Here is a 13,002-nt window from a genome sequence, read left to right as displayed (position 1 = left end):
ATGGGGCCGACCAGATGCGGCAAGGGCGCCCGCCTGAGCCCCCGTTGCGTTACAATATATTAATTAGTACTATTAAATATACAGTAAAATAACTATTTTGCCATTCATCAAATGATTACTGATTGGCTTTCTCTTTTTGTACGTGTAGTCTCAATGAAAACAGAAAAGGAATTGTGAATTTCTCTGTAGTATAAAAACTATCATAGGAATTGTTAAATAGGTTTACTTATTCCTTAGCAGCTTACACATGTCATGCAGCTACCTTCTTGAACTATCATGGTAATTGTGTGTTCAGAACCACATGAATGTCAGAACAGGTTAACCACTTATCTGTTTGATACAGTATATTCAATCATCTCAACACTTGGCATGTTTGTCTTTTGAAGTATTTTTTCGTAGCAATATCAAAGATGGCATCATTAACACTTTCAACATTCACCCTAACCTACTTTGCAGAGGGAATGTACAAATTAATTTTTTGAAACATTTAATAACACTCAACTGCAATTATTCCATGACACTTCCAGTGTTAAATCCACAGATTTCGTTGGATGTATTTGACTCTGTTTTAAAGATGAAAGTTTCAATTCATAAATCTGTTATACTTAATGAGCATTAAGCCTTAATATTTGTGGTATTTTTCTGGCATAGATTTATTTCGTTAAAGGTGTTCCTTGCAAACTAGCATCTAATGAACACTTTTCCATGTATGGTGTTTTACAGTATGTACCCTTTATTTTAATTAACAGTATTCAGCTCTTTCCAGTACATGTTGAAAGACTTTTCTGAGAGCATATTTTCCATTGCTCTATGAAAATACAAAGGAATTTATTCTTAAATTACAGTGTCTTGCAGATGTTTTCAGACCCTTTAACAGTTTTTACATTTTGTTGCTTAAAAGCTTGTAGTAAGGACACTTTAAGGAGCAATTGATATTTGCCATATATACAATCTACTCCACACACTAAAAGAAAAAAACAACAAAAAGAAAAGTAAATAGAAAAATACTATGAAAGAAAAATGGAAAAGTCATGATTGCGTAAGTATTCCAACCCTATGCTGTAACAAATATAAATTATTTGATGTGTATAAAGTTACTTTAATGATCCATACAGTTAATTGAAAGTCCTGTGTATTGTAACAGTGCAATAATAATAATTCCTTATACTTAAATAGCACTTTTCTGATCACTCCACTCAAAGCGCTTTACAGGTAATGGGGACTCCCCTCCACCACCACCAATTTGCAGCATCCACCTGGATGATATGACGGCAGCCATAGTGCACCAGAACGCTCACCACACATCAGGAGAACAGAGTGATGAAGCCAATTCAGAGATGGGGATTATTAGGAGGCCATGATTGGTAAGGGCCAGGGGAAAATTTGGTCAGGACGCCAGGGTAAAACCCTGCGATTTTTAATTACCACAGAGAATCAGGACCTTGGTTTTACGTCTCATCTAAAGGACGGCGCCTTTTTACAGTATAGTATCTCAGTCACTATACTGAGGCATTAGGACCCACAGAGACTGCAGGATGAGCAACCCCTGCTGGCCCCACTTACACCACTTGCAGCAGCAACCTTAGTTTTTCCCAGTAGGTCTGTACTGACCAGGCTCACAGCTGCTTAGCTTCAGTGGGTTGCCAAATGTGAGTTGCAGGATGATTTTGGCTGCTAGGGCAGCAATGATGAAAATACACAGCTAATAAAAACACTTTAAGCATGGTGAAGTTGATCATTAAGATGTGAAAGCCACCCAGGCATTGCCTAGATCAGATAGTCTCTCCAGAATTAACAGCAAGGCAAGTAGGAAGCTTAAGCTAAGTTAAGAGACGTAACTGTGAGACCATTGGCAACTTTGAAAGACTTACAGACTTCAGTGACCAAGAAGGGGGAAAATGTAAATCAGTCAACAATATCCCAGTCACTTCACAAAGAGGGCTTGTATGAAACTGAAAAAGAAACATCTCAAATCCCACATGAGGGTTTCAACAAAAGACTTAAATAATGCTGCAAACATGTGGCAAATGGTTTTGTGGTCAGACAAGACAAAGTTGGAAAACTGTGGTCTAAATACAGAGACCCAACATTGTGCATCATTCAGTCAACACCATCCCTACTGTTAGGCATGGTGGTGGCAGTGTTATGTTCTAGTTCTGCTTCTCATCATAAGGGACTGGAAAGTTTGTTATGACTGATGGGAACATAGATGGAGCAAAGTACTGGCAAATCCTAGGCGAAATCAGTTTTCAGACCTACAACTGCCACAGAAATGTACCCTTTAGTAGGACAATAACCTGAAGCTCAAGGGCAATGCTTCACTGGATTGACTTAAGAGTGAAAAAGGGAATGTCCTTGAGGGGCCAAGTCAAAGCCCTGACTTGAATTGAGAAATTGAGATTCTGCAAGAAGAATTGAAAACTGCTGTTAATAAGCAATCCTCGAGCAACTTGAGAGATTTTGAGCAAATCTGCCAAGAAGAATGGGCAAAGTGTACCCAGCTATTGTGTAAAGTAGGCAGAGACTTACCCAAAAAGATTTGTGGACGTCATTGCTGCCAAAGCTGCTTTCAGTAGAAAACACATTTAGTTTTTCTCCTTACTTTTACAAAAGTTTTTTTTTTATTAAAAAGTTTACATTACAGTACATAATTGTCTCTAACTTAATTTAGTTTTCAGTGTAATAAAATACTAAGTTTAAATAAATTTGCATCATCATTTTAGAATTTCCCAAAATGGGACAGCATAGGAAGGGTATGAATACTTCTGTTAGTCAGTGTGGCAATTTTGTTCATTAACAACATTAGTGTGGAATCGTCGGAGATCCAATTATTTCTAGTGGGGAGATAAATGACTTCAAGTCTCAGAACAGTAAGTCTACTCTTTAAAAAACAAAAACAAAATTAGAAATTGCTTGACACACAACCGGTATTGGGTGCTCATTTTCCAAATTCAAAAGTAAGAGCACTTTCCCAAAACATGTTAATGAAGAGTGAAGAGTGAATAACTGAACAGTACTTATTTTGCTTTTACGATGATGGCTGAATACTGTGAAAAACTGTTCAGAAACTCTGAAAAATGGCTTTGACAATCACTTAAGTATATGTAGGATTAATTGTTTAGGAACATTCAATCAGACTTTTGATGTTCTCAGAGCTTTGTGATTTTTTTATCAGTCCTTGATCATACTTGTCGATCCACCTGTTTTCTACTGCTTTAATCCAGTACAGGGTCTCAGGTGAGCCACAGCTTAACAATAGAGTTCAGTGTCTTCAGACTTCAGGCGCAAGGCGGGATAGCACCCTAGACAGGACTCCAGTCCATCGCAGGGCAGACAGGTAAAAACGCACACACTCACATCGGGGCCAGTTTACCCAGAAACCAATTAATCTACCAGCGTCCTTACCATTCCAATTTATTTCATATTGGTTGAAAGGTGTATTTTTAGTAAAATCATGTTTTAGGTATAAAACAGTGTTTTAACACCCAAGTTATTAATGAGCTTTTCCAGAGATGGTGCTTCCCAGTGAGCCAAGCAGCTTCATTGTGCTGCACAATCTTATATTTCCTGTTGATGAATAGGATAGACATAAAAGTTCTTGCCACTCCCTTTCTCAGATCGGAATGTAAAGGCTAATGACATGGACAAGTGGTTTTAAGTGAGTTATGATAACAGTAATCTGAAACCTCTGAGAACTGTATAAATGACTGAAGGAGGTGGGAACCAGACAACCCCTCCCTTTGCTACCTTGAAATGGGGATATTAATGTCACTAAGGGAGAGAAGAAATAACAGTCTCCTTCCTCCTATTGTCGAACGTTTTGGGTCCACACTTCAGGGCAGTGGTCTGGCATATCTGCTGATTGGAATTTCTGTGTGGGAAAAAGCATGGGTTAGAAATCAAAGGGTTGACCCGACTAGAAGAATGAAGGAAGAATAAACAAACAAACCTTTTATACAATTGTTCTCGTTGAAAATGGACAGAACAACATATGGCCAATACAAGAGTCAGTATGAAAATAATGCTCATCTATAAGGAAAAGGCATTCTGTTCATACCAGCCCAAGTGTGTCAAATGCAGAATGCAGCTCCACCACCAGCACTATGGTCAATAAATGCTTATTTACTCACCACTCCACCATAAACTGCAGGTTTAATCCTGGACTTGGCTGTTTGTGTGTACAGTGTGCATGCTCTCTTCGTGAACATGGACTTTTGCAGCTTGGTTTGATTTCCTCCTACTTACTTTATACAGCCTCTGCAAGATTTTCTGCCCTGCAACAAATTCTGGCTGTGAAACTACCCTCAAGTGAGGAGCATGGGAATACTCCTTAGTGCAACATATGGTCACCCAGAGCTACAGCATGAACTGATAAAGATGAAGCAATCTGACATGCTGGGTGAATCTTGAATACATTTTTGGATATACTGTAACTGTGCAGTCTAACAATCCATTGCTGTAAAGGCTACCCTCTCTGGGAAACTAGCAAGGCATGGTCTAGGTGCATGCTATCGCACAAAAATGTCAACCAGCTGCATAATTCAATATGTTTGAATGATGTCTAGAGCAACCCATCCCTACAAGCCAACAAACTGTCTCTCTTCCAGAGATGACGACAAGGAAAACAGACAGACAAGGTGTTGCCTATACAACGGTACATACTTTTTTAGGGCAAGATGCATTAAGAAATTTAAGTGCCACAAGCATAAAAAAAAGAAAATATGCACGGTACTGTACAGAGTATGGCAGGTTACAGCATCTCATATTCATGTAGTTTGCTGGGGGTTCTATACCTGAATGGCCCTTTATTTCTTTGACATGTATATAATGCACAGAGAAGAAAAACAAAAGAAAACTGAAGCTGTGGTTTTTGAATTCTTGTGGAGCTTTAGTGAAGGCTTTGGCACAAGGAAATGTCTGTTGCTAATAGTGTTGCTATTGGACCACAACTAAGCTAAAACAAATGGTAGTGTTAACCTCAAGAACAAAAAAGCACTTCAGTTAATGTCTGAATTGTGAATTTGGGTTAGTTTGGAATTGCCCGCCGTGACTGAAAAGAACATTGCTTTAAGTGTTTTTACAATGATTTTTGGACAGAGTACCAAACCCAGTCCATCCCTTGCGAATTGAAGAGGCAGACAGGGTAGTAAAAGAGAAACCAGCTTCCTAATGGCTGCCATTCTTTCACCCGTGTTTTGGAAATGCTTAAAGGAGGTCTGAAGACAGAAAGCAATTGTTGCTGAATCCACAATATATTCAGTATATGTTCTTCACAAGTTAATACTTTTATACCAGGTTAAAATAGCACATATAAATCAAGAAACATGCTTTAGACATGACCTTAATGTAAATTTCCTTGTAAAAAAACAACAATATTATTTTTGCTTTACAGTAAAGCAATTCACATTTGTGATCAATAGATTAATATGAATGACCAGCACTGTATATTTTAATTTGGGGTAATTAAAAAAAATGTTTTCTAGTGAAATTAAGTATAAGGGTAAGTACCTGACTTGAAATTTACAATAAATTAAATGTAAGTATAAAAATAAGTGGTATTTGGCTGCATGTCGCCTGTGACCCATTGATCTCACCAAAACCTTTGTGGAATAATTGGAGAAGTTTTGCCAAGCCACTGTACAGTAAACGCTAGTCTATTCTTGGGGTGCTGAAGCAATGTGGTTAAAGCCAATACTTTGGCTTCTTTGTAAAAAATAGCTGGATGAGATCCTTGGATCAATATGCTACTTCTAAATGGGCCAGGGTGACCAAATGGCTTCTTCCCATTTCTCCAACCTTTATGTTTTCAATTCTTTCTTCATCAAGTAAAGTGGACAATCGTATGTATTTAATCCCAGAGACTGACTTGGTCAATTTTAGAACTAATATGATTATAAAATGATGTACTGTGTATGTTTAATATAAAACATGCAACTTCCAACTTGAATATATAAAGCTCTAGTACATGATCAATTAATTACTATCACCCCATAACTAATACCTCATACGTTGTGGACTAACAAGTCAAAGCAGCTTTCTTAGTAGCCGATATATAAAATTTAGAAAAAAAAACTCAACATTGCCAGAAATTAAGGCAGACGCAGCAGGAGTTTTATACAAGCTTTATTTACAACTTGTGTAACAACTGTACAATTTTGCAGCTTAGGAAGCATTGTATTAACAGATTTCTAATGGAAAGATACTGTGAAATCCCTCTATTCAACAATGGTTTCATATGACTCAACTCCTTGTCAAATGTTTCTCACATATGTACATATGTATACAAGCAATATAAAATGTGGCAGATGGGAAAATGTTACTTGCTTCTTCAGCAAATGTAAAACAAGCACATGGAGGTCTATAAAAGAAATGAAAAAAACCTATAGTAACCATACAACCTGCTAAATATTAATTCAATATAAGAGGCGCTGTTTTACACTTTGTTAGACTATCTGGTCTATACAGAAGACAACGAAAAACAGCTGGGTATTCCTGTGATGGACGGGTTAAATGGTGACCTTTTAGATTAACATTTATTCTTGACTTAATCTTATCAAATACTCCCCATCTTTGTGTGCCATTGGTATTGCGGGACTAACATTATGCAAGACATTATGTAATAAATATGGCATGTTTGATAGTATCGTATACATATATACTGTATTACATACATTATACCCACAAATTGCCAAACAGATAGGGGTTGAGACCTTCTTTTATTATTGTCTGACAACATTTCCCTCAGTCTTAATTTATCCCTTTCTGCACTCAATGTTATTAAACATTTTCCAATATTTAAAAGCTTAATTATTTCAAAAGGCTCATAAATGACCATTTCCTATGATTCGTAGATAGGATTTCTGTGCTGACAAGCTGTAGCACAGAAGTTATGGTAAATAATTGTCATCATTCTGTTTTAATGCTTACTTGCCACTGTTGCTAGAAACCAACCATACAGCACATTAGGTAAAAGATCTGAATGCTTGGTTTGTAAAAAGAGCAACAAAAACGGAGATGCTTGTAAAACTGCCACCTCCATAGTATTTCAGTTAAACTCTTTGGCTTTACTGAAACAGATGATGGAAAAGTGGTTTTGGCAGTTGTTCAGAAAATGGAAGAAAGCATCAGAAACAGAATAAATCATGCTATATAACCTAAAGTGTCACCAATCCCTGAATTTCTAAACTAGCTAAATATGTCACATTTGCTGTTAATTTCAAACAAAGCTTTATTGTCAAGCATGACATTTTTCATTAAAAATATAACCCCCAATAAAGTCTATGAGTTAAAATGTTGTTGATCTATTAGTAAACACATTCTAAAAATATATATGACAGAATATCCATTTTAATGCATTGGTAAGGACAATACTGCATGTGTAAATAAAAAAGGTAATTACACTAATATAAAGGCATAATTGTGCAAAAGCCTTAAACTTAAGCTGCAGCTCAAACAAAATTTCCCCATTAGTTCACTTTTTTATAAGGGTTATAAATCCACTGTTAAGACATTACCATGGTGTGAAACACCCAACAAGCATGATTTCACGCAAAATAATAATCAAAGATGATCTTAAAATTGAAAATAAATACAAATCAGAAAAAAAATATACAGATTTCAATAAACATTTGAATATTAGGGGACGGGACATTCTTCTGGAATTCATCCATTTCTACAGGCAGTAATTACAGGAAACTATAATCTTGAAATAGAGCAAAACATTTTAAAATACTTTTGAGTAGGATCTGTCGCCTGAAAAATAAAAACTAATAAAAACACAAAACATTTTTGCTGAAAATTTAACTCGGCAGCCTTGCATACAGTGAAAAGTGTAACAACAGTACACAGCCCATTTTTAGAGTTCAAGAACTGAGGGGTTTATCCAAGTTCAGTCTTCACGGCTTTCAAATCCAGTACAAGAATGAATAAAGTTATATGCCCCACCTTTTTATCCAAAATGTTGTTTTTAAAAATGGCAAATTGCTGAAAACAAAATGCAGAAGCAGCCCAGCTGAGAAAAGCAACCTCTTTAGCACTGACAAAAAGTAATGCCTTTCCAGCAGAGGACCTGCTCTCAGAGTGAACCTTTTCTCTCAAGAGCACTGGCCCTTGCTCTGTGCTCAGACTTGGCAGGACTGCACAGTTTTAGTCGCACAGGCAAGCGTCCATGATTAGGACAGGCATTAATCTCTTCATTTCGAGACCTCTCCCTAGGAGTTAAGAGGGCTGTGTTGGGAGCAGGGTTAGTCGTTATGCAGACTCAGCGCAAAAACGCCATGCAACTGCAGGTCATGCAACCATCACCCATGCTGAAGGTCATGCAATCACATCGCTGCAAATGAGAACAAAGAACAATTAAATTAAAGAGAAGCAAATCAGAACTGTAGATGTTAGTATTATCCTGTTAGTGAAGCTATTACAGTGCCAAGTCCTGCAACTGGTCAAAATTGCATTCAATAAAGGAAATGGAGCAAAGACATTATGGAAAATGTTTATAATCACAGGGAAATTTAATAAAACTGTTAAAACTGGTGGAAAAATGTAAACCAACATAAGGCTACAACAACATTAGAATTTCTATCAGAAGCATGAAATGTGCAATTTTTTCTAAACAGTATTTCCAAACTGTAATCTTCAAGCTGGAGTATGGCTACTGTGAAATGAGATGCCTTGTGCACTGAAGGCATGATTCTATACTGCAGTTGAGAAAAATGTGTTTCTAGCTGATTATTTTTCGAGTGTTATGATTACAAGAAACCACCTATGTGGTACAACTTATTTACAGATAAAAATAAGACGCATTGTTTTACGAATTTAGATAGTCCAAGGACCAACATTACTGAAACCAAGTTGTAATCATGCTTGTTTTTAGCAGATTTTCCTCTGCAAATCATCCAAAGACTGTCAGATAAGGAAAGGCCATGTAATTCAAAGAAACCACTGAATTGGAAAAAGCAAAATGTGTTCAACATGATTAATTCCAAATGTTTAGAAAAATGTATCCTTTTTGGGGGGGTTTTCCCCATATTTGAATGAACTGCAGTATAAACCACAAGAATAGCAGTTATTTTAAAATTCCCCCCAAAAATAAAAAACAAACAGGAAAGATCTGGGAATAAACAGTTCAAGTGAATTGTGAGTGTTTCTACATTGCCCTTCTCAATATAGAAGAACAACATTATATAAAAACAATGCTGAAAAAGGAGGGACAATAACTTCACAATGAATGACAAAATCAAGAGACATTACAAGCGACAACATTTTTAGCAATTGATAAAAAAATCAGTACATTTTATAACAATGTGTACACATGCCATTAGAATTTCCAAAATTCAGATGGACATTGAACAGGTATAAAGAAGTAGGGTCATCATACACAACTACAGCTTGAAATCATTTAAAATAATTTGGTTAATTAAAAAGTGTATGCCAATTCCCTCGAAAAAGTGAACTTGCGTATGTATTGTAGAGCAACTTGTTCTGTTGATGTAATGAAACAGTACATGATAATCCACTACAAAAATGTTTTTCACTTTGCAGTTAATTTGTAATAATAAGGTCCTCAATCATAACCCTTACTAAACAACAGTTTTTGAATCATCTGAAGGATTGAAGACGTAAAACTTGAACTTAAAAAATCTAAAAAACCTTTGGCACTGTTAACTCAAAAATGTTTAATATTCTGGAAGACCTTTTGTAATCTTCTGCACAGGCGAACAGGAGCAGTTGGTGCTGCACGGTATCTCATGGGAAGTTATTTCAAAACATGTTCTTACCTAAAGGATAATGATTATACTCCAAAACTGAACTTAAAATTAATATGCACATTGTTTTATTATTCTATTTTTGAATTATCTGCACCATAAATAACTTCAATATTTGACAACTAAACGCTTGCAGTTAACAAGTTTCTCATTCATAGCCCACAGAAAGGCTTTCTACACATATGGGCCCAATATAAAAAACATTATCTACCACAAATGATGAATGGTACTGCATTGCAGGTGCCATTTTGTGATGGAAGTGCAAATATTTAAGCAAAACAGTCTAGTCTACTTTCTTTGGATAGGTGGTGGTAATAATACTAAACATAGAATTGGAAAAAAAGCAGGACGCTCACTTTGAGCCAGAATTCTGTAGCACAAAACTGGATTTTGATAAAGCTTGTAAGGAATAAATGTCAGAAATAACTATGCTAATGCTGTTCAAAATAGTGGTGGTAAAACCTTACACAGAAAAAGGGTCTACAATTATAGTGAAGTTTCAGAACTGCAAGATATAATCAGTTGCATTTACTACCTATGATTATGCATAGCATTCCCAGTCTTTGCAGGAAACATGTTGCACAACCGCTGATTACCATGATTTGGATAAAATCAACTTGGAATCGAAAAGCGTGAGGAGCCTAATAACACAAAACGAATAAAAAAACAGCTGGTCAGGTGTTACTTTAACTGGTCAACATACTGTATATAGCGTCCAGTTTTAAAACTGGAGGATTATTATTTATTAATGGTGACATAGCATTGACCAGAGAACTATCGCAAAAATGTAATGTGACAAGACTTTGGGACCAAGTATACCTTCCCAATTAATGCATACATCATGGAAGAAATCAATATGTAAACAATACACAAATTATATATGAAAATGCAGGTTTTCCAGTATATTATAAAAACAGAGAAACTTAAACTTAAGGAAAAAACATCTAAAGTTTGAAAAATGCAGATACTTGGAAACCACACTGCACACCTTCAGAAAATACATTATTCTTTATCGACTTAAAATTGCTTTCTTTTGTGTTATGTATAATTCATAGCAAATTTAGACACGTAGCATTTTAAGTCCATGTCCCAGACATTGCTGTGCTTGTCATGCTTTGAGTGTTTGCTTGATGTCACACTTCATTTAAGGCTACACTGCAACATTCCAATAGGTCATGATGCATAGAAATTGGAATTACTAGTACAAAAAAATGACAATCGTAACGAGTAAATTGTAAACTATAGACCAACTGAAGCTCAAAATTCAATTCCAACACTGTCCACCCATGGTGTCTTCGTCTTTCAATATTATTGGAATCACCACAACACTATATTGAAGTTAATCTTGGCATTTTTAAGCAGAGATGCTAATCTCAACGTAATACTGATCAATGGAAGCTCTTGATTACTCTTGATATGATGAGGGGCATTTGCCAATGAGGTACTCAATACTGGTGCTACTAATAAGAAACAGATCTATGAAAACAATGTTAACACTAATACATAATCAACAAGAAAATGTGAAAATAGTTCCTGAATGTGTCAACGAAATAATGGTTCTGTTACTAGCCCTTGGTGCACATTGACAAATGTTTAATACACAAGGCTGCTGGATTGTGGAACCACAAAACTGGTGGCATAATTCAAACCTAGGCATTAGTGAACCAATTACTTTGGGAACACATGTCAGTGATGATGCACTCTACTATAGTTATGAAAGATTTCGACAATAATCCAACAATTTCTCCCAACTGTTACTGTTAGCACAAGTAAAAGGTAGTAAAATACTATTCCAGAGTCCTTGTGCTTATTCCTTTCCTAAAACTGTCAAAAAGATGATCAAAGATGTCCACAACTAAAAGCACTGAACATTTCCCTGTTGCTTATTTCTTGCCAATGTTAATTACTGTGCAAGATATAGGATGATATCCTCAGGTTAAAACAAATTTTAATGTGATAAATGCACTACTTCCACTTCCTCTAACAATTTAGGTTCTGTACTGCCTTGAAAATGCTAGACAATTAAGGAAAAAATGTGGAAATTAACTTTAACAAGCATCTCTGAAATATATCAAAAGAATCATCCATTACATTTATTTTACAATCAGAAAAGCTTAATCATTTCTACGATTAAACACAATATTGTGTCTAATTATGTTTATCAATACTGACATTTCAGAGGTAACCATCTTCAGTTGTGAAATAAAACAGAAAATGATTAAAACCTACTGCTTTCCCACATGCTTAAAATTTGTATAAATCACACTGACCATCAAGCGCTGAGGCACCATGACATAGAAAACATGTAAAAAAATTAATCAAACAAAGCAAAAGTCTGGGAATGGCTCCCAAAAGAGTCATATTTTCAAAACTGTTGTAAGCAGCTACCAGCTGAAGAAAGTGGTTTGCTAAATAAAAACACAATCAATTGCCAACAACTAATCCTATAGAATGAATGTAAATATTAAAGCTTTACTACTGCATAAAATGAATTGAAGATCAGCCTATTTTATTGCATATGGATATGAGCACTGAAAGAGCCAACACAAGCTGTGAGCAGGGGGAGTGAAGAGAGAAAAGACTGATGTGCTGTGGGAAAAACTGAACGATTGGCATCTCTGCTTAAATCTGACGATTCATGTAAATAAGCGAGGCACCCCAAACAATATTAAAAAAGGTCTTAGAAGTACAACATAAGCAACAGAAACATGTACTTTTCAAAGATGCACAGTATTTAGTGTTCACCCAAAATATGAGTATTTTCTCTGTCCTGAATTGCTACACTGTGCAATGACATGATTGCGTGACTGGTGTCTCCCGTTTCCTTCTCTCTACCTGGCTGTGGCTGGTTGGACATGACTTGGGTATGACCTCCTGGTGCTGGTGGCTTGCCTCTGCCGGGCCAAGAAGGACTGTCCAGAGCCTGTGCTGGCAAGCCGATCCTCTGCTGCTTTCTTCTGAAGGGTCATACCCTGGAAGGAAGGGCAGCGCACGTCAACTCACAACAGACACCCAGGATATTCTTGGGTCTTCTATCTCCCTCTGCTGGACAAAGTTAAAAGATCTGAGGAGGCAGCACTTCTGGTTCCTCTTTCAATGCCGTGCTGCAGCGTTCATGTTTTCACACCATTTTCTAACATACCAACGTCAGAAAAACACATGACATTTTCCTTTAAGGAAAGTGCTAAATTAGCTGTATCTTTATAAAAGAGGAGATGAGATGTGCCCTGCAGGGTAT

At 36.3% G+C, this 13,002-nt stretch overlaps 1 protein-coding gene across 4 annotated transcripts in view; it reads right to left on the bottom strand.

Moving 5' to 3' along the window:
• Positions 1-3,398: 3,398 nt before the first annotated feature.
• The window catches only part of hook3 (hook microtubule-tethering protein 3), a 64,928-nt gene continuing 55,324 nt past the window's right edge, over positions 3,399-13,002 (bottom strand). For 2 of the 4 annotated variants that reach the window (XM_088630323.1, XM_088630324.1), the window contains 2 exons: positions 12,600-12,736; positions 3,399-3,871 (listed from right to left, as the gene is read on the bottom strand). In XM_088630323.1, coding sequence (XP_088486449.1) covers positions 3,772-3,871; positions 12,600-12,736 — 237 coding nt within the window. In that variant the 3' untranslated portion in view covers positions 3,399-3,771. Of the gene's footprint in view, positions 3,872-6,107; positions 12,737-13,002 lie in introns of those variants that run through there. The other 2 variants (XM_088630325.1, XM_088630326.1) reach the window with 2 other exon arrangements.

Source organism: Lepisosteus platostomus, chromosome 4, assembly GCF_059453375.1.
Source record: "Lepisosteus platostomus isolate fLepPlt1 chromosome 4, fLepPlt1.hap1, whole genome shotgun sequence".
Taxonomy (NCBI): domain Eukaryota; kingdom Metazoa; phylum Chordata; class Actinopteri; order Semionotiformes; family Lepisosteidae; genus Lepisosteus; species Lepisosteus platostomus.
The sequence above is the reverse complement of the archived record's forward strand: the minus strand, read 5'-3'. Positions and strand labels throughout refer to the sequence as shown.